Genomic DNA, 27555 nt, shown 5'->3' with positions numbered 1-27555 from the left:
TCGGACAGGCAAAGTCAACCTTTAAAACTCAGCTTTTAAAAGAAAGAAAGAAAAAAAGTCTGTTAAAAGTTAAATGTTGGGTATTTTGACAACAGCATTGATTCCACTCTGAGGTGGGCGCAAAGCAAGAGAAACATAAACGTTAATTTCTGATCCTGAAAGATTTTTTTTCTGATCCACCAAGTTGGTTTATCATCAGTTTTTTTTTTACTTCAGGCTTCCTCTTAGATGACAATGTGAACGATTTTCAGTACCGACATTTACTGATATTTAAACAGTTTGGGTTTCAAAATTTTATGTGATAAGCCAAAACAAAGTACAGCATGTGGAAGGAAAGCGATCCCTCCATCAATCCATTATCTACAAGTATAACCGTGTCTCTGCAGGGTCTCCAGAGGTTACATGGTGAGAGCACATGGTACAGGACAACCATGCATACACACAATAATACATCTGGACCATTTAGAGCAACCAATTAACCTAACAGCCATGTTTGTGGACTATGGGAGAAAGTTGGTGGACCCGGGGGGAGAACCCACGCATGCACTGGGAGAACATGCAAATCCATGCAGAAGGACCCCAGACCAGGTTCCAAACCAGAGACCATCGTTGCTGCAGGGCGACTGTGCTCCCAATAGAAATCGCCACGTTATGTATTTTGTAATCAGTCCTTTAAATGCAATCCAATGCAAATTGCCTTCAGGCATTGCCCAATTAGTAATGTGTGTAATTAAATATGGGCATAAATCCCACTTGTGGGAAAGCCTCAGTGGTTTGTCAGACAGCATTAGTGAACAAATAACCTCATGAAGACCAAGCAACAGTCAGGGTCAGGAAAGATGTGGAGGAGTTTAAAGCAGAGTGAGGTAAAAAGATAATATCCACGCTTTGTACATGTCACAGAGTAATGTTTAATCCTTCAACTGGAAATGAAAAGCGTATAGCACAACTGCAGTGGCACCAGGACATGGTGGTTAGCCTGCGCTAACTGGCTGGGCAAGGGGAGCACATGTCTGGGAAACAACTGGGATACAAGTAGTGACCCTGGACGAGCGGCCAGATAATCTGCTAAGAACAAGAAATAATCTTAAAAGTGTGGCATGCTTTTGCTTTCAATTGCTTCTACTCTGATACCCCTAAACAAAATTCAACGCATTCCAATTGCCTTCAGAAATCTTCAGATTTGTGTACAGAGTCCACCAATGTGGACTACTGAAGCTTACACATAATTACTTATTATATAGTATTTTTAGACATGGGCCAGTATCAAGTTATGTCTAGGATTTAAAGACTGACAAACGCAAAACTGATTCAATTTCCCATCACACCACTGACATAGTTTAAAGTCCTTTTAATGAGATGCCAGAGAAAGTAAAGCAGCGCTTCCCCTCCTCCACCTGTTGCTGTGCACTGGTGGTGAGCTAGCAGAAGAGAAAGCTGCTACCCCTTTTCTGCAATTACAAAACTGACAAAGTCGGCTCTTTGGGATCATTTTCTATACCACAGTCAGTGATGGTGGAGCCTAAAATGACAACACTTATTTCTCTCCTGTAGTTCTGAAACTTCAGGGAAACCGATATAACATTTTCCACAATCAGCACATTTTTTGACATTTTAATTAAAACTGAAATTAAATGTCACATCATTTTTTAAAGTAGGGGGAATACATGTTATATCTTTTAAAATCTACACTAAAATTTAGATTTTATTATGTCTTTAGATTTTTTTTTATTTAAAGGTTTTTGGTCAATGTAGTGAAAGTGTAATTTCTACTAAAGGTTATATTGTGACAATCCTATACTGGCCCATGCCTATGTAATACATTACAATAGTATGACTGTCATTAGTAATATTGAAAAATACACAATAAAACAAATCGGGATAGAATACATGTCAAATTGGGATAGGTTTTAAAACTTTTTTTATATAATTTGGATCAAATTACAGAGTATTACTGAATAAGGTGGTTATTTTTCAGGATAAAGAAGATAAAAAATATAGTGTCTCAGTCTTTAGATAATTTACATTGTTCCAAGTGGGGGTTTTCTATATTGCATGATCCTACCTGTAAAATATATTCTCCAATAAATAAATATATAAGATAAATATGCATATCTAAAATGAATAAATAGACCTTTACACTTTTCCGAATGTCTCGACACAGGTTTGAAATAAAACCGTATTCCTTCAAAGTCCTTCTCAGCCACCAGCCGTTGTTGCTCAGATAGCGGCCCTGTTTGATCTCCTGTGATTCCCACAGGCTCTAGAGACGCTGCGTGACCTCTCAGCTCCGCTTCCCCATTTGTAACCTGTTCCGCGCAGGTACTTTTCTGGGATCGCTCAGCCTCTGGAACAAATGAGCCCCTCATACCGAGGCATTCTAGCCTGTCTTCTTGGCTGCTGAGAGATGGCCACTGTGCATTCCTACAAGAGGCCCCCAGTGCCTTTATCCCCGCTGGTAGAGGTCCTCCAGCCTGCACCCGGGATCGTCTCAGCCTCTCTTTCTCGATCGGCTTCCTGCCTAACAGGGCTTTAAAGCAGCTACTCCTGATCTGGGGCTTTGTGCCTCAACTGTGTCCCAGGATATCCTTATACAGTTCTGGCACTCGCTCTGGGTCCACAGGCCTGGGCAAGAAGTGTGTGAATTTCTGGTGCCTTCTGGATTTAGTCCCGTCCCTTGGAGTCCCATCTTTGTTTAATGCCACAAAATAACGCGTCCCTTTGTCTCCGTGTTTGTAGAGGTTCGACGAGTAGGTGTTGTACCAGTTTTCCTCAAACTGCTCCCTGAAGACACATTCAGCTGTGAGCTTTTCCTAAGAAGAAAGGGGGAAAAAACAGAAATGGAGGTTTAGTCGTAGCAACCACAACCCAAAAAAAGAAAAAAAAAACAACAACAACAACAACAACAACTTCTTTGCTGCTATTTAAGGGATCAAAATGGAAAAGGGGCCATGGAGATTTTAACAAGGGAAGGTATAAAGAGGAATCCCAATACATTAAAATGAAATATGAATATTTCATATGAATAAGACAGGATTTTTTTAACACAGAAATTTTATGCTTGGGTCATGTTCCGGCCTCCAGAGTCATGGAGAAGAGTGCCGACTTGACAGTTGTCCAGCAGACAGTCAGGTACGCCCTCCACAAAGAGGGAAACCGGACAAGGTAATCGCCACTAAAGCTGGCTGTTCACAAAGTGCCCTATTAAAGTATACTAATGGAAAGTTAAGTGGAAGGAAAAAAAAAAAAGGAAGGAAAAACTGTGCTAGAAAAATGTGCACAAGCAACAGGGAAATTTAGAGCTTTGAGAGGATTGTGAATCAAAGCCCATTCAAGTTTTTGGGAAATATATAAGATGTAGACGGCAATTAGAATATTTATCATGATGCATCCGCCATTTATCGCCTTCGGGGTGGAAACTTATTTGCTACAACTATTGTGGAACATAAACCAAAACACTAATCAAAAATCCAACAATCAAATAGAAGCTGTAGACGACACGCAATAATATAAGTGAATTTCTTAACACTCTCAAAATGCCAGCAAAGACGTCGCCACGACACAGCTTGTAGTCAAACGTATTCACAGCTCACATGGAAAACTTAGGGTGACGAAGAAAATGAATAAGTCAGTTAAAGTGCAATTATTAAAAATAAATAGCTATTTGATACTGACATTTTCATGGCGGAAAGAGGATTTCACATTCCAAGTTCAGGATGTGAACAGAGCCATCCTGACATTTTCACCCCAAAGACATTTTTTTTTTAAAATTTATTAGAGACTTTTGTCCACATTCATCAAAGCAGACACAGTACTTACTGAGCCATAGAGCTCCCCTTTGTCGTTCATTCCCAGGTAAAGCCCACTGTCCACTCCTTTTATGCTTATCAGTCCAACAGCAAGGCTTATGAATTCCAAAATACCTGCAGAAGAATAACACAGTTGTTCTGCACATGAAAAGAAGCTTAAAAAAACATTTTTAACTCTGACTCCAGCACGACTTTAATAAACTGAATTATGCTATAACACTGTATGTATTTGATTTATTCTATTCAAACAATGCTTTTTTTTTTGATGGGCTAAAAATTAATTTACAATATCCTTAATTTTGAGTGCACTATATTACAGTTAGGATTGAATTAGACGGTATGTAACTAAATTTGAATCTGTCAGCAGGATTTGATTATAATGATTTCATCTGGTCATTTGATTCCTGGACATGAATGCGACCCAAGTCGCCACACAGAAACACTGAAACGATTAACAAAAATATTCACCGAAGCGACTGTGGTCCTTCCTCGTCCCCTGCACCGTGCCATCCGGAAGTATCTCCAGGTGAAATCCAGTCCTGCAGTAGAGCTGCCTCCTCCTCAGAATGCCCTTTAAGTGTTTCAGATCTGGCGTAGTGGGCAGGTACCGCCTGTCCCCGGGGACCAGGTGCTCCCCCAGCACAATCGGACCGTCCCCGGGAGGCGTGAGGAAGAAATGGGAGCCGACGTGAACGACGCCGTCGATGCCGTGCAGGACGCCTCCAACTTCCCCGAGAGTAGCGGCTGCCATCGCGTCAGCGGGTAAAGTTCAGCAGGTCCCGAGGTGCGGAGGGAGCGCTCTTGCGTAGCAGCGGGCGGACCTGGATGCCGCTTATTGCATGTTTGCGCCCTCCGTTACTCGGCGCACGTCCCTGCGGCGCAGGAGGGGGGGAAACACTCACCGAATCCCCGCCGCTGCGGTTTGCGCCGCTTCCTCGCCGCGGAGAGTCGATCAGACGGAGGTGGGCTGCAGTCAGTGGCTGCCAGCGCGCACGCTGCACACCTGTCCGCAGGCCCGGGCGGCGGTGCCTCAGAGGAGCGTCAGGGCAGCGAGCAGTCAGGGCGAAGCGAAAAGCTGCAGATCAGAGCAGGTGAAGCAGCTCCTGGAGGTCTGAGCTTAAAGTGGCAGGGGTGGTGAGGCAGGTGTAAAACCACAGCTCCAGTGATGGGCGGGGCAGTCACCGCTGAGACGTGCCCTGGCAGGGATTTCTCTCCCCCGCTTCTCCTGAGGCACAGAATATAAGAGACGCAGGAGATAGGGCAGGTGGAGAAAACCCCCCACACTACAGCTGTTTCAATTTAAACCAAGCCTTAAGAATAATTTAGGAGTCTATAGCCTACACGTTTTTTTCATTTCAAGCGTCATTTCGCTGCTCTAAGCAGAACATTTTTATATGGGTCGGCTGAGAGGGCACCACAGATAATCCACAACACAATTTCATGATTTTTATATAATACAGTCTTCCCAGTGAGTGAAATATTGTGGAAACGTATTTTCTGTAATTTAATTCAAAATGTGAAAATCTATCCTGGTATACCCTGCAGGTATTTTTATCTGGCAGTGTAGTCAGGAGCCAAATCCTGCTAGAAAATAGATTCAACAGCTCTATGGAGCATGGATTGGTGTAAATGGCTCCCCTAATGGGGTCCACACTGGACCACCAGCAACGTGGATTACATGTCCATCACTCTTCCTTCAGGAACTTAAACAACAAAAACAAAAAAGAAATTCAAAACTCAATTTCATCTGAAAAAAAGGGAGTTTGCCCTCTGAACAGCAATCATGTCCTCTAGACCCCTTAACTCAGTTGATACACCTATACCATTGTACCTGGTTCAGAAATGGCTCTGACTCGTTCTGCTGTCAAGGCCTTACAGTTCTCTCAGGACAGCATCTCTTGCTTATGCACATTTTTATATGATGTACGTTTATGTACATTTTATTTTATTCTAAACCCGACTGGGAAAAAAGCTTATTTTCCACCTCGTTTTCAAGCTGAATCCTATATAAAGTGACAAAGCTTTAAAATAAATAATTATTTTTTTAAGGTTTCACAAAATAAATAAAAGACTCAAAAGCTTTGATCGAATCAGTTTTTAGTGAAGAATAATTCTGTCCAAATGTAACTAGTCTCAGTAGTTTTTCCCACACTGTTCCATGTCGAAAAAAGCGAAGAAGAAAAAACACAAAAAGCTTGAAATGTGGCATTTTTTTTAATTTTATTTTCACCAGTAGAAAATAAATCATTTATAGGTCACAAACAGTTTTTTCCCCCCAGAGACCGTAAATGGTATAAAACAATCCAGCTGAAGTCTAACCAGTTCAGAGATTTAGGGTCTGGAAGTAGAGCGCATCCCAGGTAGCCCAGAGACAATGCAATAGCGCTTTTAGACAAGGGCTAAATCTTCTGTCGGCTCCTCCAGTTTGACTCCCCTCATCTCAGGTGACCCCACGGTCACGGCATTTCTCGCGATGTCCAAGACGCGAAGCGCTCACGGCTGGCAGAGTCAGCATAAACAACCATGGCCGCCGCACTGCGCAGGCTGGTCCCTTCTCTGGCACACGGCTCCAAAACGGGAGCGCTTGCTGCGGGGACCCGACAGCAAACCCCCTCAAATGCGAGAAAGGCGCTCAAAGTGGTCGCAGCCGGAGCATTTGCCGCAGCCGCTGCCGGCGCTGCGGCTCTCTACTGCGGCTCGGTGGTCGGTGGCGGACCGAGGAGCCCCGTCGAAGCTCGGCTCGTACATCTGGCGCTGCCATCCGTCTCTGCAGCTGATAAGGTACATCGAGGACATCCGTCACGCAGATGGCAACATTCAGTTCTAACACAGCCAGAGTTTAACCCCCCCCCCCAGAGGCGCTCTGATGCCGCACACTGTTCAAAGATAAGGATCCATTTTTCTTTAGCCAGTTGTCACTTTCGGGAGCTATCCGCGACCTTTGGTGCTGAAAGGGCTTAGCGGTCAAAGGCGTCCTAGATCACGTGGCCAAATGGTGGTTTTTGTTTAATTTCCGATGCTTTTGTCTCGTGGCATCTATCTTTTGTATACATTGTTTTCGCAGGATATGGACACTACATCACGTGACATATGGAGGGATCGCTACTGTTTTAGACTTCTGCACAACATAGAGTACACCTATGAGCTGCATTGGCCGAAGCTGGCAAAACAAAGATATTTTCAAAAATAGCAGAGTTGCAGATATACAGATACATACATGTATAAAGCATGGCATCTAACTGCATAAGGAGGGGAAGACTGGATCACACCACTGTCAAAGTGGAGGGGTACGTTTTATAGTGACAGTAAATAATACACCGATTCCAGCAGGATGTAGTTGTACACTGCAAAAACGGAACTAAAAGTAAGTAACATTTTCTTGAAATGAGTCCTTGATTTGTCCTTGATTTATGTAGGTAAATAAGATGATTTGCCAATGGAATGAGATTTTTGCATTAAAATAGGAACAACTCATCTCCATCATCTTATTTCAAGTGCAGTATATCTAAATATCTTATTTTAGGGGTCAAAATACTCCATTGGCAGATCATCTAATTTATCAGCTCAAATCAAGGTCAAAAACACCCATTTCAATAAAATTGTATTTAGTTTAAGTTCCCTTTTTGCAGTGTACAACAAAGCTATGATTCGACCAGTTCATGTAATACAATTCTGGCCATTGGACACAACTTTACCAGGAACCACAAGCCAGATAAAGTACTCTGAATTGGTCCAGACTGAAGCAAAGTTGTGTTACTACTGTTTCCCAGTTTTTCATAGTAGGCACTGCACTGGGAACAAGCACCAGTCAGGCCTAACATCATGACCACTGGTGAAGGGAATAACATTGAATATCTCTTTATCATAACAACATTTAGTGTATGTAATGATTATGTAAACTACAACAATGAAAAAAATGGTTTAAGGAAAGCTTTAAGAATCACAACAAGCAGTTTGGTTTGTGTGACTGATCATCAAATACCCTCTGAATCCAATCAAGTGATGGTGGGATGTGCTTTACAAACAATGTCTGTAGATCCTGGTTAACCAAAACCTTTAGTAACTAATTATTATTCATGTTATTTTCCTGAAGGGCTTGTCGCATTATCTCATTTCTGGACAGCTATTACTACAAATGCATCAATCTATCCAACCCAGGTTGCCACAGCTTTTCAGGATCGTTGAAAAACAGTTTAAAGAGCTGTCCGTGTAAGAGACGTCACATTTACCACACAGAGCCAGTGCTGTGGATGTGCTACATTAATGATGCAGCAATCCTGGAAAATAGCTTTTCTAAATCTCATGTTGTGTAGACACTCTGTTGGAGTGGCTTACATGGCAGTGGAGTTGGCCCTATTGTTATGAACCAAAACAGGGGCTTTAAAACATCAGTTAGTGAGTAATTCGGCTACATAATGTGTTTACCTTAGTTAATTGTGTTACTGAAACAAATTGACATTTCGTTTATGTTGTAATCTACTGAAAATGACTGTGTTTATGAACACACACTGTACTATATATAAGATTTAGGCAGGTAGGAAAAAATGCTGTAAACTAAGAATGCTTTCGGTAACATAAGTCATGATTTTGATCAATTTACAAAATGCAAAGTGAGTAAAAAAAAAAAAAAAAAAAAAAAACTTAAATCACGCCAACATTTGGTGTGACAACCCTACAAAGCAGCATTGATTCTTATAAGTACACTTCAAAGTCAGGGACTCTGTAGGATTGTAGTTAGGTGAATTATCAGCTGACAATACCAAACTGGTGCTAATGCTCATTGATGTCACATGAAGGTTGAAACAGAAAAAGCTAGGTTGGGTGGCTTGAAACGGGGTAAGGAGCAGTCAAAGCAGCCATAATGTATGACCTGGGCAATAATTCACGGGAAGAATAAGCACAGGAAACAAGACACAAGGCAGTTATCTGCATCAGGAAGGTCTCTCCCTGACAAATGTTTCAAAGCAGACTGGGGTTTCAAGATGTGCTGTTCAAGCTCTTTTGCAGAAGCACAAAGAAAAGGGCAATGTTGAAGATTGTGGACGGAGCGGTCTGCCAAGGAAACTTGGTGAAGCAGAAGATGCCAGGCTTATTTGCCTTTGAAATTGGATGATGTCTGTCAGTGCCATCAGCTCATAATAGGCAGAACTCCGTGGGACCCGAGTACACCCATCTACTGTCCGGAGAAGTCTGACCAGAAGTCACCGTCATGGAAGAGGTGCAGCCAAAAGGCCATTCCTCTGATATGGAAATGGTACAAAGCGACTCAGCCATACACGAATAGTGGCAGCTGGTGCCCTGGGCTGATGAGTCAACAATTTAAGTCTACGACTGTAGCAGAAGGCTCTTTGTACGGCCGGAAAGGGGTAAAATGATGAATGTCTGCAGGTAACAGCATGTTGTAGGGTCCTTGCAAGTTTAAGGCTGCTGCATTTCTGCAACCTGAGATGGAGGTCTGGTCAGGATTAATTGTGTCCTCAATGCTGAGAAATACAAGCAGATACTTATGCATCATGCAATACCATCAGGGCGGCGTAGGATTGGCCCCAAACTTATTCTGCAGCAGGACAACCATCCCAAACACACAGCCAAGGCCAATAAGGACTACCTTCAGTGTAAAGAACGAGAGGTCCTAGAAGGGATGGCATGGGCGCCACAGAGGTCTGCTCTCAACATCACCGAGTGCGTCTGGGATCAGATGAAGAGACAGAAAGCCGAGTTCCTTCAACAAACGTGTGTCAGTGTACCTGGAAGAACTGGTGCTGTCACATCAGATGTTGAATTGATTAAATCTTTCTCCGCTCATTCACTGTGTATTATTAATTGATGAAGATAAACTATCAACAAATACATTGTTGAAAATATTCTTTCTTTACAGCATTTTTGTCATACCTGCTGCCTACTACTTTTGCACATACACTGTATGTATATGTATATATGATATGTTTGTGTGAAAAGAAGTAGTGGTGAGAGCAGCTTTTCAGTCTGTTTGGATTGTTGCTATAAGCTTTACACGGGAAGATCCTGCAGCATCATTCGAACTGTTCGCACTATTTCTCCTAACTCGTGTTGCCCTGTGTTAATTACATAAGAACTACCAAATCTCCTTAGCTCTGGCACATGCTGACAATGCTTGTGGACATGCAAAGCATACCTGCGGTGCTCAACTAATTCCCTGCAGAGAGACAGTTTCCTTGTTCGATGGCAGTCAGCATGAGCGAGGGACCGCTGAACGGTGTCCGTATACAGAAGCCATCCAGGGAAACAAGAAATCGGACACTTTGGCTTGGCAGAGGGCCTGATATGTGAAGAGGGGAGAGGGCGGTGGTTTGAGGGGGGGGGGGTTTAATGGTTAAGCAGAGGGGGGCACACATTCCCTAGGTGTTTAGCTGGGTGCCCAGTGGACCTGGCAGCGCGCCACCTGACAGAGAGATCCAGTCTGTCTTCACCAATCCAGCCGCCTGATCCGGCTGGCTTTGAGCTGTTGTAGAGACATTATCTGCTGTACAAGGATGAAATATAAGGCACAGTCCCCATAACGGGACCAAGAGAGGCGTTTCGTACACGGAACGGCTCAGGGGATTTTGAAAGAGGGATGTTTCAGACAGTATTATCGCTGAAAAGAGTTTTTCAGTTTTTCTGAGTGCCGTGTGTGTGTGTGTGTGTGCTTTCAGGCCAGGACCTATGATCTGGATGAGGGGGACATGTACATGTCGTCCTATGAAAACAGATTCCGACTCTTCGGCTCAGTGGAGTGTGAGGGCCAGCTCTACATGACACCTCTAAACTTCATTGAGTCTATCACTCTCAACGAACCAAGGAGTGAGTAACCAGCTAGCACTCCCCGCTAGTAAACTAAACCGGATAAGTAATCAGTTTAAAAGTAAATGGTGTGAGCATTTAGTCCACTGACGCTTTCTAGAGGTTTTGTTTACTGCTAAATATTATTAATTAATGTTTCCGTTGACAAAAGTAATGGTTTACAGAAAGACTTTGGGCCATTTGTATCTGCTGAGCCCTGCCAGCGTTTTTAACCCTCTTGAACTCTTCTGCATTTTATCACACAGACCACAAACATCACTGTGGCTGTTGCGGTTGAGGTAATAGATTTACACAAAGTAGTTCACACAAATATGAAGTGTGTACACGGTTTTTAAGTAAAACTCTGAGGAGTGTGACATCCATTTGTAGTCGGTCCCCTTTAATCTAATACCTGTTAATAAAAGGTGTAATTTAATCTCAGTCACTCTGTTCTGAGAAGGTCTCAGAGTTATTTTTTGGAGAACATTAATGAACAAAAAGCATCATGATGTGCATGAAGAGGTCACGGAGAAAGCTGTCTAGAAGTTTAAGGCGCAAGGTTTTCATTCAAACCAAATGTTCTAATCTTTGAACAATATTCTGTGGCACAACTGGAGCATATAGTCTATTTTATGCCGGGTTCACACGGCAGGATAATTATCCTGATCTTTGTCCTGAATCCTTCCCTTCCAAAATGCTCCGATTATCGCTGTCTCTTAAAATAATCCTAAGAGATCTTCCTGGCATGTGTGGTTTGTCTAGGCCCGAAATCCTAGCGTGTGTGGTGTTCCCTGGGGACAAACGAGCCTGTTGAATGTGTTGTGTAGCCAATCAGAAAGCGAGGCGACAGAAACCCTGAGAGAAAAAAAAACGCATCGCTATGTGTGTGCTGTCTCTCAGGTTTTGAAAATCGGCCGACAGTTTTAAAATCTGTCCGGGCGAACTATGCATAAAGGTCGGGCAACAGGAACATTGGGCAGAAAGGCAGCCAGTGGGCCCATGGCAGCAGCTATTAATCATGCAGGCCCTGAATCTAGCTTTCTTGAAAAAGTGGCAAGAATTAAGTCATTGCTAAAAGAAAGCCATAAGAAGACCAGCTTTAAGTTTGCCGCAGGACGTGCAGGTGAGAAAGCAAACATGTGGAAGAAAGAGTGCTGGTTAAATACGTCCTAAAAACTATATAGGGTAGAAAATCGACATCTAAATGATCCCCATTGGTATACATGGTGATGAGAGTATCATGCTGTGGGGATGATTTTACTCTGCAGGGATGCAGGGAAGCTGGTCAGGGCTTATGGGAAGATGGATGGAGCTAAATACAGGGCGGTCCTTGAAGACAACCTGTTAGGGGCAGCAGAAGCCTTGAGACTAGGGTGAGGGTGCCCCTTCAACAGGACAATGACCCTAAACATACAGTCAGGGCTGCAATGAAGTAGTTTAGATCTAATTATATCTGTTTGTCAGAGCGGCACAGTCAAAGCCTTGAAATAAACTGAGGTGATAAAAAGTGGCAAGACTTGAAAACTGCTATTGGGGATGTTCGCCTTACAATCTGACCGAGCCTGATTGGTAGAAACACGCCCTATAGAAGATTTGCAGGTGCAACTGCAGTAAAAGGTGGTCTTACAACGTTGGAGGAACGATTGTGGCATAGAAATGCACGCTACTTTCCAGATTTATATTTTTGCCATGTTTAGACCACAAACATTCTCCGCTGTCACTATCCAGCCCTGCTTTAAGTTGAGTTTTTACTCAAACCCCAGTGAGAAACACTGATGCTTGTGGTTGTGACGTTAAAACATGGGAAAAAGATCAAGAGGCATGGAAACCTCAGCAGGCCACAGTAAGGTACCCACTGTCAACTAACCATGTGGGTGATTTCACCTCGATTAAAATAGATCCCAACCCATTATCATCAGATTACTTAGTTATGCAACAGTTTAATGAGCGTTTTAAGAAACGCCCCGGCGGTGCTTCCTGGAACGTTCTCGCCGCAGAGGGCCTGTGAAGTGTCGTTGGACAATAAGTCAGGGCTTGAAGTGCTTTAGTCATAACACCTGCATAAAGATAGACATCTTTACCAGCAACCTTACTTTTATGGCTCATTTATGTGGCAACAAACTTGCAGGGACCCACAGAGACCGAATGACTTTGCGCAGATGCCGTAAACGTCGTGATAAGACAGTGGTGGCTGTCATGTACGGCGCGCGGACGGGCCGTAATGTGCCGGGCGTGGCCTCCCCGGCAAATAACAAACAACTCTGTAACACGCCGGCTCTCATTATCGCCACGTCGCTAATTGCTCACTTGTAAAACGGTGGTGGTAGGGTCTGGTAGAGTTTGAAACACCCGGGATGTTTCAACGTCTGAGAGGTGACAGAAAATCGGAAGAAACGTTTTTACGAAAAGCTTTTTTTTTTTTTATTTGCCGCTGCATAAATCATTCGCATTGGTATTTTTAATCTTAGGAAACAACAACAGAAAGCAAGCATGGTAATGTGACCCCTTCCTGCCCGTGTTTTAAATGTTTCCCCCGGACGTTGTTGTTGTTAATGTTGTTAAAGTCACTCTGCAGCCACAGAGCTCTCCTATCTGCTGCCATGTAGGCCGCTGGAATGTGCTCATTGTGATACACAGCTCATGTTTCTGCCCATGCAAACGCCTGTTTTCCCTTTTTTGCTTCCCGGCACACATTTCTTTATAACCCCACATTTCCCACCGCAAACCAAACATTAACTTGGAGTCTGTCTTTGTTCAGGTAGGAGAGGATGGAAGTCCCTCACTAAAAAGGTGAGTTTCCGTGCCATCAAAGCGTCTGCTACCGAATCTCCTCTTTATCTGCGCAAGAAAAACGAAACAGCTGTAATTACTCTGATGCTGACAAATGTTGCCTGGATTTCCTTCTGTTTTCCCAGGAGTTAGACAAGGTGCTGTCTGATACGCCCCCTGTTTGGAAAGGATCATCTAATTTGTTCCGAAATCTCAGAGAAAGAGGTAGATCCCCCTCTCTCCATTCACTGCAGACACAAATCCCTCGAATGTTGTTTCATTCAGGGAGATTTGTGTTGTCACACACGTCTGTGATCCACAGCAGAGGGTTCACGCTGTAAACGCTATCTTATCTCCCCATCAGTCAGGTTGTAAATATTCCCAGCTTTGAAAGAAGCAAGGGTTTCATGCCAGCATGCACAAAAATACATACTTGGTATTCTAATAATACATGGAGTATAGAAAAACTAAAATAAAAAAAATGACTTTATTAAACCTCCTTAAAAAAACTCATGCATTTTATTTACATTTTAACTTCATGTTTTTGAGGTTAATTAGGCTTTGTAAGAGCTTTTAATTTGTAATCACACTGCAAAAACGGAACTAAAAATAAGTAAATTTTCTTTAAATGAGTGTATTTGTCCTTGATTTAAGCAAGTAAATAAGATGATTTGCCAAAGGAATGAGATTTTTGCACTTAAAATAGGAACGACTCATCTCCATAATCTTATTTAGAGGGGAGAATATCTAAATATCTTATTTTAGGGGTCGAAATACTCATTCCATTGGCAGATAATCTTATTTACCTGCTTAAATTAAGGACAAATACACTCATTTCAAGAAAATGTGACTTATTTTTAGTTCTGTTTTTGCAGTAAACTAGATGTTCTGTTACTGACATACAGTGGAGGCTTAGCTCTCTCTTCAAAATGGAAAAGACAGGAGAACATGCCAGTCGAAACAAAGTATCTACGCTTTAAACTTGTCCAAATCTCTCTACTGTCATTTGAGCGTGTAGGCCATACGTCACCATTATAACAATGAATTTTATTAATTCTAACTGCATGCTATGACACCGCAGCACCTAGGAAGAGTATTGGTGCTCATGTGCCTTTTTCAGATTAAATAAAGTACGTACATTATAGCTTGTGGCTGAAACCTGACAAAAAGTAAGGCAAGGCACTAATAGGCTGAATAGGCCAGCTCCGGTGTGAGTAGATCCTCCCGTGTGGCATATATTTATGTCATTATGTTGACAGAATCAAATAAGATTGAATTAAATTAACTAAATAGACTGGGGGCCGTCGTGGCACTCAGAGAAAAAAATAATCTGTGGTGGTCTGAATATTCATACAGACTCAACGTAGCAGATCAGCAACACACGGTTCTACTAATAATCAAAGCATGTCAAAAATGTACGCTGCGTCCAGCCGGGATTTCTCTGCATTTAGAGTGTTTGGGGTCAATAAAAAAATGACCCAGCAATCTGCTCGTATGGCTAGAAAGCATTTTGCAGCTGAGAGAGGAGCCCAGTTTCCCTTCATGCAGGTTGTCATAGTGTCTTTGCATGAGCTCAGCAGCGAAATGAGTGAAACTCCTTTCAAGCATTCCCACCTGGACTTGCACGCTTCCCGCTCGGTGTCTCAGGTGAGCCGGCGCTGTTCTGCTCTCTCCCCTGTTGCTTTAGCTAAGTGCCGATGCTGGGATTTGGGGGCTTTTAATCCTGCGGTTAAACACTACAGCTTTGTCAGGCAAAAAAAAAAAAAAAAAAGGTTGGGATTGATCTGCGCACAAAGCGCTACTTTAGAGAATGAGGGAGCTGTTTGAACCCTGCTGTGTCAAGACATGTCCCATTGGCCACCCCCCCCGGATCACGACGGACATCGTGAAGCCAGAGAACGGCATTGGATTACATCTCCGGGACTGCCACTCCGTATGAAGTGTTTCTGAGGAATTCTTTGTATTGTCTGAAAACATCTACTTGAGCTGTGAGGCTGAGCGGCGGGGAGGAGAGGAGAGGAGAGGGGGAGCTCCTCCAGGAGTGAAGGTGTGTGGTACTGCTGAGACACGGCAGGGATCTTTAAAGAGTTCTTCTGTCTCCTGGTGCTCGGCCTTCAAAGCCCGTGGAGGTAGGAGATCTGTTGCCATTACAGCGCAGAGGAACAATGACGGAGCGCTCCCTAAAAGGGGATTTGTTTTTATTTAGATCCAATTTGCTAAATTAAAAGCCGAAAATCTTAACACGAGCAGCAAAACAATGGGAAAGGGACGGGTCTGCTTTGTAGCCCTGCTTCTTCTCCTGGGTGTTCTGCCCTCTGAAAACATTTCCCTGCAGCAAACCTTGTTCCTGAGCTCTTTTCCCATAACACCCCGAGCGCTCACCCAGAACTATCTACGCTCGATTCTCTATCATCCCCAGCAAACAAAAGCTCGGGGAATGCTTTCAGAGGCAGGACGGGGAATCCTACCGACTCGGCTGAGATGTCTCCTGACACTTACTCTTCCAGGCTCCGTGTCGCGCAACAAAGGCCTCCGCACAGGACCCGGGTCGGCCATTCTCAATCAGTGACAGATTACCCGGGAATGTATTACACCTTGTTACCCAAGCACGATCAGAAGCCCGTGGGCCCTAAAATTTGTTTGGGTTTGTTGTCCTGGGAGGTCAGCTCCGTTGTAAAGCTCGTGTTTGTGTGAGAGGAACACCAAGCGTGAGGTAAAAGGCACCTTTTAAGATGTTATCAGCGAGCGCGGGGAGATTACTTATGTCTGGAGGCGGGCCGTGTTTCTGTGGACGGCTTGCTCTTTGGGGGCAGCGCGACTTTGAACATCTGTAAACATGTTGAGCTGACCGATTAATGCCATCCGATGCCGTCCTGAGTGCAAAAAAGGAACATTTTGCCTTTTGTTTCATGCCTCGCCTCATTTCTTTTCTCTGTTGCAGGTGCCATCAGCTACACAGAGTATCTCTTTCTTCTCTGCATTTTAACAAGTCAGTACAAACCCGAACGATGCGGACAAAAAATCTCCTGTTGTCCAAGTTATCCTGAAAATATATTCCTCTCTGTCCGGCTACAGAGCCCCACGCAGGATTTCGGATCGCTTTCAACATGTTTGACGCCGACGGCAATGAAATGGTGGACAAAAGGGAGTTCTTGGTGGTAGGAACCTCACCTTGATAGAAATTCACCAAGAAATGACAAAAAATGCGTTGTTTGTATCAGCTTCTCCTCGATGCATCTTTCCTTTCTTAGCTGGAGGAGATTTTCCGTAAGAAAAAGGACAGAAAAGAAGCTGCTGATGACTCTCAGAGACTGGACCAACAAGTGAGTCAGATTTGCTTTCATGTCCCGTAGCAGAAAAACAGGGTTTGGGTCCAGCTCTAAAACGGAGACATAGCTAAAACATAGCGACAGAACGGTAACTTTGGCATAATATTCTGTACCAGAGCACTTTACAGCCTTGCCATCAATGAAAGGCTGATGAGTGTTCAGCTTCACAAGTCAAGATCTGGTTATAAGTTAAGTAAGGGATAATGCTCGACGATTTGTCCATTATCGGAAAATTAATGGACGATGTGGAGGCGTGAACCGCAAAAGTCCATACATTTCTGATAATGGACACATCGAAGGGCATTATCCTGCTTATAACACTTAAAAAAGATATAAATATTAACTCAATTATTAATACTAACCCTAATATTTTCACAAGAAGCGGCTGACAGAACTATTTTTAACGTTGCGATGCGTTGCCAAGCTAAACAGCGTCAACTGTCTTGTTGCTACAAGCTAACGTTTGAGTCAGCGCAACAATCAGGCTGTTTGACCACAACTTTTTTTATAGTCCTATAACAGTTTTTAACGGACACCCTGCAGCCAATCAGAATCGAGCATTCACCCAGACCATGGTATAACAGGCCTGGTATTGCCTATGTTTAAAGAGCAATAATTAAAAGTTTAAAGAGCAGGAGCCTTTGCCACCATGTACATGGTGCATGATGGGTAACGGGGGGTAAAGATGTTTCATGACTCCAGAGAACCACGTGTCCACTTTTCTAGAGTCCAGGGACACCTTTCAGTACATCCGGTGCTTTGCAACGCACCAGTCGATGCGGTGGCTCGGCCCTTAACCTAAATCAGCGAAGCTCTCCGTGCTCCTTCCTCTTCACTCTCCAGTAAGCTGCAGACTCCTGCACGCTGCGCACCTGAGCATGAACCTTTGTGTGGCTCATCACCCTCTTCCTAAGTCGCTGTTGTTCCTATCTGCTTCCACTTTTGTCATGGTAGCACTGGTGCCTGACCCCAGGATGTTTAGTAGCAAGGACACAAAATACATTAGTGCACATGTAGCACCTTATCGCGGCATCATGCCGCACTGCACTAAACTCCTGAGAGACCCAACCTTTCATTAACGTTTGTAGAAGCAAGCGGTATGCCTAGGCTCTGGGTTTTACCCATCAGTGACCGGTCTACCTAAAAAAGAGAAGCGTCTACGAGACAAGACTTAACTTTAAAGGTCTCTCTTTTTTTTTTTTTTCTCCTGCAACACTTGGAGCAATCCTAGAGGGAACAGCGGCTGCACAGGGGTGATTGTGGTCATGCAGGGTAAAACATGCCTGAGACTTTCATCTCCTTAGGGATTCTTATGCCTCATGCAGGTGGATGTAAACAGACGGGCTGAACGGAGCGATAAGAGATACTCTTTGAGGTCTTATCACACTAAACAAACAACGCGGCGGGGCTTACTCTTACAGGGCAAACGTTAGCATCTCTGGACAGTCTTGAATTAATCTTACACCCGTATAAGTATCAAAAAGATCATTAGAAAGAGCCCTCCAGATTTGGGAACATAATGTCAGAAGACAACCCTGAGCGACGAAAGGTCCGGGCGGATTCAGAAAACCTAAGACCCGGACTAATCTCGGATCACATTTAAGGCCATGCCAAATGAGTCTGATGTCTCCGAAGGCTCGTGCCGAGAAACTATTTACGCCGTGAACGTCTGTTCTCTCTTTTGCATTTCAGAGCCTGCAGCTTTTTGGTCATCGCAAGTCCCAGACGCACAGTGTAGGTGCTGCTCTTCTTCCTGCAAAGGAAAACAAACTGCTCTGCTTGTTGCACGGCTTTTTTTTTTTTTTTTTGGACTGCGTTCTTGCCAGCCGACAGAAAAAAAAAAGAGCCTGAGGGGGGCCGACACCACCCACATTTACCTCTGTCAGCACAAGATAACCTCAGTCACATTTGCTAAAATTGAAATGCACCACGCTCTTCTTCGGTATTAGCTGACGTATTGCCTGTGTGTGTGTGTGTGTGTGTGTGTGTGTGTGTGTGTGTGTGTGGTAGTGCTGCAGATGCAATGGAGATGATTTATGCGCTCACCTTTTGACAAGGTTGGGCAACACAATCCACTTCAAAAAAACTCCCACCTGAAGACTGACAGTGTTTCTGTGCGGACCCACATGTTTCAGCGTTACAGTGTCTTGGGGAGTGGTATTCGGGCTCAGGTTACCTTTTCAGATGGCTTTGACCATGAAGTTGCCAGTAAGCTGCGAAGGCTGCTCTGCCAGGGACGGGCTAATTTCCCTCTCTGTTTAATTTGCCTCCTCCAAAGTTCAGTCAGATCTTTTCATGAACACCTACTGTGACAGGCCTCGCCTCCGGTGCTGCGGTCGGGGATTCCCCCCTCCGTCATGTTCTAATTACAACAGTTTCAGGATCTTTTCAGATGGGGGGTGTGAGACGGGGAGCAGCACGGGGCAATGAAGTGAGTTGTTCCGTAATTAGCGGTGGAATTGTGCCGTAAATCTTCCCCCTCTGCTCCAAAGCAGTGAGGCGTGGAGGAAGAGCTGTTTAATCCGCTGTCTCACACTCGGAGAGCCGAAAAAACGTAAACAAGATGCATAAATATAATTAATTATGAGATCCAGCGAGCCACGAGGTGTCAGCAGCGGCTGGCTCTTCCGGTTTCTTATGCGCGCGTGTTGAAATCTCAGGACTTGAGGCACGAGGCAGAGTTAAAAACACATGGTTTGGGTGTCGAAATCATAGCTTTTCCTCAACAGATATCCTGCGATGATGAAATTACATTAGAGCCCAACGACGACAGCCAAATCTTTCTCAGCAGTTGTGTTTCACAGCCAGTAAACTGTAATAATAATAATGACCGGGTCATTTCACATGAAAAGCATGACTTCACTGAGGAAAACAGTGGCTCCTTGCCTCCGTGTTGCATCAAACAGCCGCCGTGAAAGAGACAAAACGGCAAAATGCAATGTAACAGATCCAAGCAGAACCCTGTTTCACAACAACGCTCTGAGTTAAAAAGGCTGGATTCAGCTATGCAGATGACTTCCACGAAGCGTGGCTCAGGTCTGTGCATGGAGTGGACATGCGTTAGCCGCGCTGACACCGTGGCGTCTGGCCAAAAGGCTGCTGGACAGGCTGGTGTCCGTCCCCCATGGTGTCTGCAAACTCCCCTCTCTGCCTGCACGCTCCAAAGACGGCCTGTAACTTCTTTTTTAATGTTTTGTTACATCACCTTTACGACCATAAAGAAAAAAAATGTGGATAATTGTGAAGTGGAAGGAAAACGACGCCTGGTTTTCTTAATTCGGACACATAAAAATCTGAAAACGGTGACCGGCGTGTGTGTTTGTCTCCATTTACCCTGGCACTCCTACATAAAACGTATAATGTGTAACACTGCAGGGAAACATGGCGGTGGCTGCATCATGCTGTGCATCTGCTAGTGTTCGACACCTGCTGACCCGGCTATTGAGTTGATTGGGCTTCATCTCAGGGCATCAGAGCAAAGAGGGCAGAACACCAATGCACAACACGCTTTTTCCAATTTTTATTTGTAAAGAGTTATGAAAAACATCTCTTCTTTCCCCTCCACTTCACTACCGTTCACTACTTTGTGTTGGTCTGCCCCACAGCATCCCAGAATAAAACGGTTGTAACGACGTTAACAAGCCGTTAAAAAGTTAAACGAGCGTGAAGACTCCCATAATGCCCTGCATGCCTTCCTACCTAACTTTGCACTCCGTCTCTGTCAGCTGTTGCCTTCTGGAAAGTGGTAACATGTACAAGATGTGTTTTGTCCTCCTAACCTGCTGTGCTTCAACTGCGGTCACAGGTTCGTAAAAAAGACGTCCAGCATGCGGGGACCCCGGGCATGTGGGATGTTCTCAGGCGCGGCACAAGTCAAGTTCTGTTTTCTGATCTCACCGAGGTAGCCGCTGACTCTTTCAGATTCAATGATCAGTAGCAACCCAGCACAGAGAGAAACTAGCTGATGTTTCCCTTGTGTTAGGAAAGGTTAACGTTGACGGCAGGTTGTTGTTTTCTCTAGCTAAACCAGGTTCCACACCGGGTGTGTCGGCCTGCTGCATGGCATGTGTTTGGACCATGCAATAAATGTGAAAAATGCTCCAGCTGATTGATTTCTGAATGATTAACTCTGTTACCCAGATCTCGACACACCGCCGAACGTTCATGTTTAAAACTCTCCGCCTGGTTACGTAATAATAGCTTATTGCCATGCAAGTTCTTGATGTTAACTTTGCCGGAAGCTGGGATTGTTTGCTGTATTTTGGAGAACAAACATTTGGCTTTTCCCGTCTAAAACTGTAGTTAGGTCGTAACAGCTTTTGTTCCCTCTCGTAGCAGGTGGACGAGAAAACGGAGACCACGCTGCTCGTGCATTTCTTTGGAAAAAAGGGCAAAGCCGAGTTAAAATTTGAAGATTTCTACAAGTAAGTTGAAGAAGGTTTAATCTGCCGTGTGTATGACGCCAGTCTTTTGATAGAATAATTATCTACCTCTCCACCAAGAGGATGAACCCCAGTGATTGAACGTCTAAGGGTTTGGTTAAGCGTTTCTTTGCCCCACTCATTCAGGTTCATGGACAACCTGCAGACAGAGGTGCTTGAGATCGAGTTCCTCTCCTACTCCAAAGGCATGCCCACCATTAGCGAAGAAGACTTTGCTCGCATTCTTCTTCGCTACACAAACGTGGACGATGTCAGCGGGTACATGGAGAACGTGCGCCACAGCATTCCAGACGAAAAGGTGCGCTCTTTTTGTTTCTTTTAAGACTCACGTTTGCTGTGCCTTGTTCTCCCAAACTGAGAAGTGGAAACTCAAACTCCAGCCAGCGGAGTTTAACCAACAGGACAGCATTGATTTTTTTTCACTAAACTGGAGCTCCATCATAATACCTCTTTAAAAATTCGTCTCCGGCTTGGTTTTAGTGCCAGCTTCAGTCCTTTGCTAAAATCCTTATTACCCCTTTAACTTCTTCAGGTTTTAGCATGTTACAAACATAAACTTCAATGTATTTTAAGTATTTTATGTGATAGAGCAACACAAAATTGTGTGTAATTTGGAAGGAAAATGGCGTGCATATGTACGTATTTCACTCTTTACCTCTAAATGAGTGAGAGAATCTGCCCCCAGATGTCCCGTTTGTGCTTCAGCACAAGCCTCAGGGGACACGTGCTCTTTGTCACCCAGAGCCAACGCAGCACACGGCTCTGAAAACCACATCAGCGTCGTGAGGCGCAGTGATGGCGGCATCATGCTCTGGGGATGCTTTTCTTCAGCAGATGCAGGGAAGCTGGTCAGAGTTAGTGGGAGGATGGATGAAACTTAATACCTGAAGGGAAAACGTGTGAGAGGCTGCGAAAGACTTGATGCTGGGGTGGAGGCTTGTCTTCCTGCAGGACTACGGTCCTGAAGGTAGAACCAGAGCTACAACAGAAGGGTTTAGATTACAAGCACACTCTAGAATGGTCCAGTCAAAGCCCAGACCCACATCGAATACATAATCTAAAACGACTTTCTACACACACTTTCCATTCAGTCCTAGAGAGCTCACCCTTTGGCAAAGGATGAGAAAAATATGAGTCTCTAAATGTGCGAAGCTGGTAGAGACATGCCCCAAAAGACGTGCAACATTTTCTTCCACTTCACTATTCAGCATTTATATTGGTCTATTAAAGGCTTTTTGGGGGATACTATAGGGTTCAGAAGGTGTTAAATGGAAAAGGACCATCTTATTCCCTTAATTACAGACATACGGACTCTTTACTCTCAGTCTAACGGATAACTCACATTTTAGGGTTAAGTGTACGGGTAAGGAGAACCGCTCAAAGGAGATGGCTGTGTATTTAGCATCTAATCGTGATGTTTTCCAGATCTTCTTTGAAGGAAAAACTGTTGCGGTAGTTGTACAGCTAGGGAAGCTAAAGTAGTGAAAGGCAGAGGGGGATGTGGCTACCTCCCCCCCCTCCATCCTCTTTAAGCATGAAGCCTTGATGGAAGTTGGCTCGGTGACGTTGATGGTTTGTTGAGCAGGGCTTTACAACACTTCCATCCGTCCTCAGAGAGGAAATATCACAAAGCAAGGAGCTCCCTAAACCTCAGATTTTAAACAGTGCGGTGGGCTCTTCTGACAGCGGCTAAACTCCACTACAATCCAGGCTTTACTGAAAGAAAATCAATCCCACAGTTTGAGGAAATTGTATTTATTTATTTACAACCACTTTATTTATCTACAAACAGAAATTTCCCTGCGCTCTGTCGTTTCATCTGAACTGGTCGCTGAGGAGTTTGTTTTGCTGGACTTGGAGGCGTTCGGCTCTCTTTCTGTGGATAATTGGCCGTTGAGTGAAGCAGCCTCATTTCCAGCTCTAATGTGCTTCTCCTCTCCTCTCGGCGCGCTGACCTGCGTGAAAAGGTGCCGGCAGCTCCTCAGCCGCCTGGAGTAGCCTGTTGCTAGATCTCCATTGATAATCAAGTGGCTCACATCATTACGCTAAGCGATATTTTAGCTTTCCCGCATTGTCAGAAGGGCAAAGCGTCACAGATTACTCATTACTTCATTTGTTAGGCGCTGTGTGTTGTCTGTTAGGCTCAGGCCCCCCCCCCCCCCGGCTGCAGGAACGGCTAGTAGCCGCGGGACGCTTGAGTGGACATCAATGGGCTCAGTGTTTGAGTCATCAGCCGAGCCTGAGATGTTTGGGGATTCATCACTTTTGTTTTTGTTTACTCAAGTATCGGGTTAATCTGCCTTAGAAAAAGTCTTCAAGCTGACAGCTCGGCATGTCCATACGGCGCAGGGAAAATCCAGCAATGTATACTTTGCCTGTTTGGGTGTGTTATCCATCTGACGGCTTCAAGCCCTCCCGCACACACTGAGGGATTCCTTTGGAGAGATGAAAGGCGCCCCCGATTATGTTTTGTGTGAATTTTAGCACCGTCCTCTTGCCGGAGCGTTGACAACACGAGGCTCGCCCCCCGCGCCGACATCTGAATGCCGGATAAGAGCCCGTGGTTTGATTCCTGGGTCTTTTTGTTTTTCAGGGAATCAGCTTTGAGGAGTTCAGATCCTTCTTCCAGTTCCTGAACAACCTGGAGGATTTCGCCATCGCCATGCAGATGTACAACTTCGCTCACCGCTCTGTAGGTCAAGGTAAAGCTGCGCAGCCTCACCTCACCTTCAGCGTCAAAATAGTTTGTAAAGCTTTGAAAGTTTTCTTGGATCACAGACGGCTTCTGTAGCAGTGATCAGATGCGTCTCCAGCACAGAGGGGGTTGTTTTCGATCCACCAAAAAGTTAACATTTCTGAAGATATGTATATTTTTAAGTCATTCAGACCAGTATACCTTTTGGGGTTTAACTTCACTGCTTCAGTCTTTGTGGTGGCAATTTGAAGCAAGTCTATTTTGCTTCAAATTGATAAAAAGCAGTCAATGGCAAAATGAATGACAATTTCAGTCGGCTCAGGGTCTTAGTTTTAATGAGGACAGGGCAGATGAAGCAGAAGGGGAGGCTGATCGCTTTAAAGGGGGAATGGTGCTAGGAATCCTTCGTTGTTTGTCAACCGCGGTTACCTGCAAGGAAACACCTGCAGTCATGGTCACTTTGCATCACAACAACTTTGGAGGCAACAATATGGCTGCCTGAGAGATTGGATCCAAATCAAGTAGCTGAAGGGGACAAATGAGAACTTCAAGGCCTAAAAAGTCTCTTAAACAGAGGTTCTACCTAGAGATTGCCACCAGTGCAGAGCTTGAAAGAACTTCAATATATTCTCAATGCTTCAGCTGTGAGGTGTAAAGAATATTTAGGACCTCCGCAGGCCTCCTTTTGCTTTTCTGTATCTGCTTTGACAGTCTAAGTTGTTCTCCTCATGCCCCCCCCCCCCTGTTTAGACTGTTTTTACACCGTCTAATCGAGAGGATGTGTCGGTGACTGCAGCTTATTTCTCATTGTCATCTTTTAGGTCTTAGAGGTGTTTATTCTTCAGAATCTAGAGGCTTTATAAGGTTGTTTGAAAGAGTTCAGTGAGTTTCATGAAAGGCGGTAACTCCGAGGGAAGAATGTGCGGTAGTTATGTTTCAGGGCCCCCCCCCTCCCCAACATGATCTGTCCTTCTTTCTCAGACGAGTTTACCAGGGCCGTTTACGTGGCCACTGGAATCCAGCTGAGCCCCCACCTGGTCAACACCGTCTTTAAGATCTTCGACGAGGATCGAGACGGGAAACTCAGCCACAAGGAGTTCATCGGAGTCATGAAGGAGCGCCTGCACCGTGGAGACGGGGTGAGATATCCTTGATGTTCGCCCAACGCTGAAACGGGACACTCTCCTCCCTCCTCCGTGGTCCGCGTGAGGAGCTGCTGGTGGCCTGTTTGCTCCCGGATCGGACCGCCACCAGCAGCTAGATGTTGATTTGAGGTTACACTGCCATCTATTGGGGCGAAATGTCATCATTGCTTGTGAAGCGGCACCTGCTCACTCTCGTCTCACACGTTCTCAGGGCATTAAAGCGGAGGAGAAGTTCGTCTCCTTCAAATCCTGCATGAAGAAGGAGCTGTCGAGCAAATAGGTAAAAAGAAACACTTTTTTTTTGCCCTTTTCTACAAATGAAGCATAGATACGTAAATGAAATAATGCACAGTGAAATAAAAAAAAAAGATTTATTTAAAAAAAAGGAGTCTCTCGGTCACCCGGCAGCTCGGTGCAGTTTGGCCCACGCTGTCCTGGCCTGAAGCGTTAGGTTACACTGTAATATTAACGCCTGAACGACTGCCACCGGACACCGGCTTAGCTCTGCATACATGAGCAGCGAGCGGCGTGGCCTAAAGCTGGATAAGTGTTTCAAAGGGACGGCTCCTCACAGGGGGGAGCCTTAATAATCACCCTCAGTAATGAGGAACGGGGAAGAGGTTAGAGGCCTTCGAAAACAGCTCGGCGAAATTAAAATCTATCATTGTCGGAAAAAAAGAGACCAGACAGCAGTAAACACTTCCAGGGAGATGTTTCAATAGAGATTAAAGTGTAAAGAAAAGTTGATCTGCACACCAATTTGAAGCCGTCGGCTCTCCAGGGTGCACATGTTGACGTTAAAGCAGTGTTTTTTTCCCCCTGACCTAAATAAATGAGACCAAGGTTCTATACACCGCAGATAATTCACAAAAGATCAAAAGGTTCTCGTTGCACAAAGGTATTCATCAGGAGAAGGGTATAAAAATGTAAAAATGTGTTTGACAGTTTAACTTTGGTGATGAGCTCCAAGTCTTAAAACTGGAAGGACTCCTTACCATCACCCTCATCTTCAGCTCCCTGCACAGATTCAGGTCAACACTCTGGCTGGGTCTCTCCAAAATGTCCTTCTTACTTTCACTCAGAAGGAAGACGCTGGTAAAATTAAAAAGATCGGTTTAAATCTTAATCCACAATAATACATACGACCTGGAAAAAAAAATCTCAAAATTGAACTTTTGAGCCACAATTCTAAATGGTCTGCGAATAAACTGAAGATAGAGGGAGATTGCATTTTGTTTTGTTCTTTGTTATAATAGCAGCAGAAATAGGTAGCTGTTAAATGCATTTCTGACTAACAGGGTGTTAAATTAAATCTTTAAAAACCAATAATGTCATAATATGTCAGTACAACATGATTTTAAGCTTATCTTTACCTTTTGATGTTAAGTTCTGTAAATGTTCCTGGGTATCTCTAGAGTTTAGAAATACGTTAGTAAAGAAAAATAGTTGGCAGGAGAACGAATAGACATAGAAAGAAAAAATAAAAGCGAAACCTAACTTCTTGTATCAGTTACTTTGATGATGAAAATGTCGACCTGCTTGATGATGTAAACATGTCTGTTTTTTCACCAGGTGACGACCCAAAGACGGCTGCACGTCTGGGTGGGTTGTGCCTCCCCTGTCCTCCCTGTCCAGACCCGGGGGGGGGGGGTTAATGCATGCTGCAGCATCTCAGAGCGGCTCTCGTAGCGGTCTAAGAAACCAAAGAAAAACAGGATGTAACGCCAACAGGATGCAGCCGGTCTGACAGGAATGATTCCCTGAGTTTTCAAACAAACCACAAATTGAGGAGCATTGACACAACAACAACAACTTTAGTTTTAGAGTGTGTGTGAAAATATATTAAATTTATTTATTCCATATTTATTTATCTACAAAAAAAAATCTCAACAATTTAGCCAGTTTAGGTCATTAGTGAGACAGCTTTTAGCCCTCATGCATCTAAAAATGTCTGTTTCCTGCTCAACCGGCTTCTCCTCCTCAGATTTAATCCCAACCTTGTTTCTGTTTAAATGGAGAATGCTTAGCCTCCGTCCCCTCAGTCGTCCCTGCAAACATTATCTTTGTCCAACACCCACCCCCCCTCCACACCCACCTCCCGAGTCCTTGTATTTCCTCCAAATCGCTGCAGCGGGAATCCTCCAGAGGAAGCAGAGCTGAACACTCTCGCTCGATCCGAAGCTCGCTCACCGTTTAACTGCGGCCGGCGGACGCTGTTAATCATTTCTCAGCTGATACGGAGAAGCGTTGGCATGGAGGAACTCTCCTTCTGAACGAGCAGAACACAAAAGCCGTGCGCGTCTTTACTTCTTGTTGAAATTACTGTAGGCTTCAGGAGGTGGGAGCGACGCTTCTCTGTGGCTCGGAGGAACTCTGTCTGATGAGAAAACACTAAAACATACCACCCTAAACGGGATAATGCCATTCAGACGAACAGATTGTATTTGAGACGACCGGATGCTCGTAGTGACTCTACCTCGTCCCTTTAAACGCTGGCTTTGACTGTTACAGTAGCGCACTGAGGCATTTCCACTGATGTGTTTGAATAAATCTGCACCTACTGTA

General features: G+C 44.4%; 2 protein-coding genes across 7 annotated transcripts; one reads left to right on the top strand and one right to left on the bottom strand.

Annotated features, from left to right (window-relative positions):
- Positions 1-893: 893 nt before the first annotated feature.
- fgf20b (fibroblast growth factor 20b) lies at positions 894-4587 on the bottom strand. The gene is made up of 3 exons (XM_012866798.3): positions 4278-4587; positions 3820-3923; positions 894-2813 (listed from the first exon to the last, which is right to left on the bottom strand). Exons 1-3 carry the CDS (start codon positions 4558-4560, stop codon positions 2568-2570), a joined length of 633 nt encoding a protein of 210 aa, XP_012722252.1. The 5' UTR covers positions 4561-4587; the 3' UTR covers positions 894-2567.
- Positions 4450-27555, top strand: micu3b (mitochondrial calcium uptake family, member 3b). 6 transcript variants are annotated; one of them, XM_036127768.1, is made up of 15 exons: positions 4450-4571; positions 10484-10631; positions 13369-13400; positions 13526-13604; positions 16321-16368; positions 16455-16537; positions 16631-16702; positions 18401-18442; positions 20514-20609; positions 21044-21132; positions 21277-21448; positions 23744-23852; positions 24827-24984; positions 25202-25270; positions 26563-27555. In XM_036127768.1, exons 2-14 carry the CDS (start codon positions 10514-10516, stop codon positions 25268-25270), a joined length of 1167 nt encoding a protein of 388 aa, XP_035983661.1. In that variant the 5' UTR covers positions 4450-4571; positions 10484-10513; the 3' UTR covers positions 26563-27555. The 6 variants fall into 6 exon arrangements, with proteins under 6 accessions (XP_035983661.1, XP_035983657.1, XP_012722338.2 ...); XM_036127764.1 differs by lacking the exon at positions 4450-4571 and adding an exon at positions 4626-4900; XM_012866884.3 differs by lacking the exon at positions 4450-4571 and adding an exon at positions 6212-6590.

The sequence above is a fragment of the Fundulus heteroclitus genome, chromosome 23, assembly GCF_011125445.2.
Source record: "Fundulus heteroclitus isolate FHET01 chromosome 23, MU-UCD_Fhet_4.1, whole genome shotgun sequence".
Classification (NCBI taxonomy): domain Eukaryota; kingdom Metazoa; phylum Chordata; class Actinopteri; order Cyprinodontiformes; family Fundulidae; genus Fundulus; species Fundulus heteroclitus.
The sequence above is the reverse complement of the archived record's forward strand: the minus strand, read 5'-3'. Positions and strand labels throughout refer to the sequence as shown.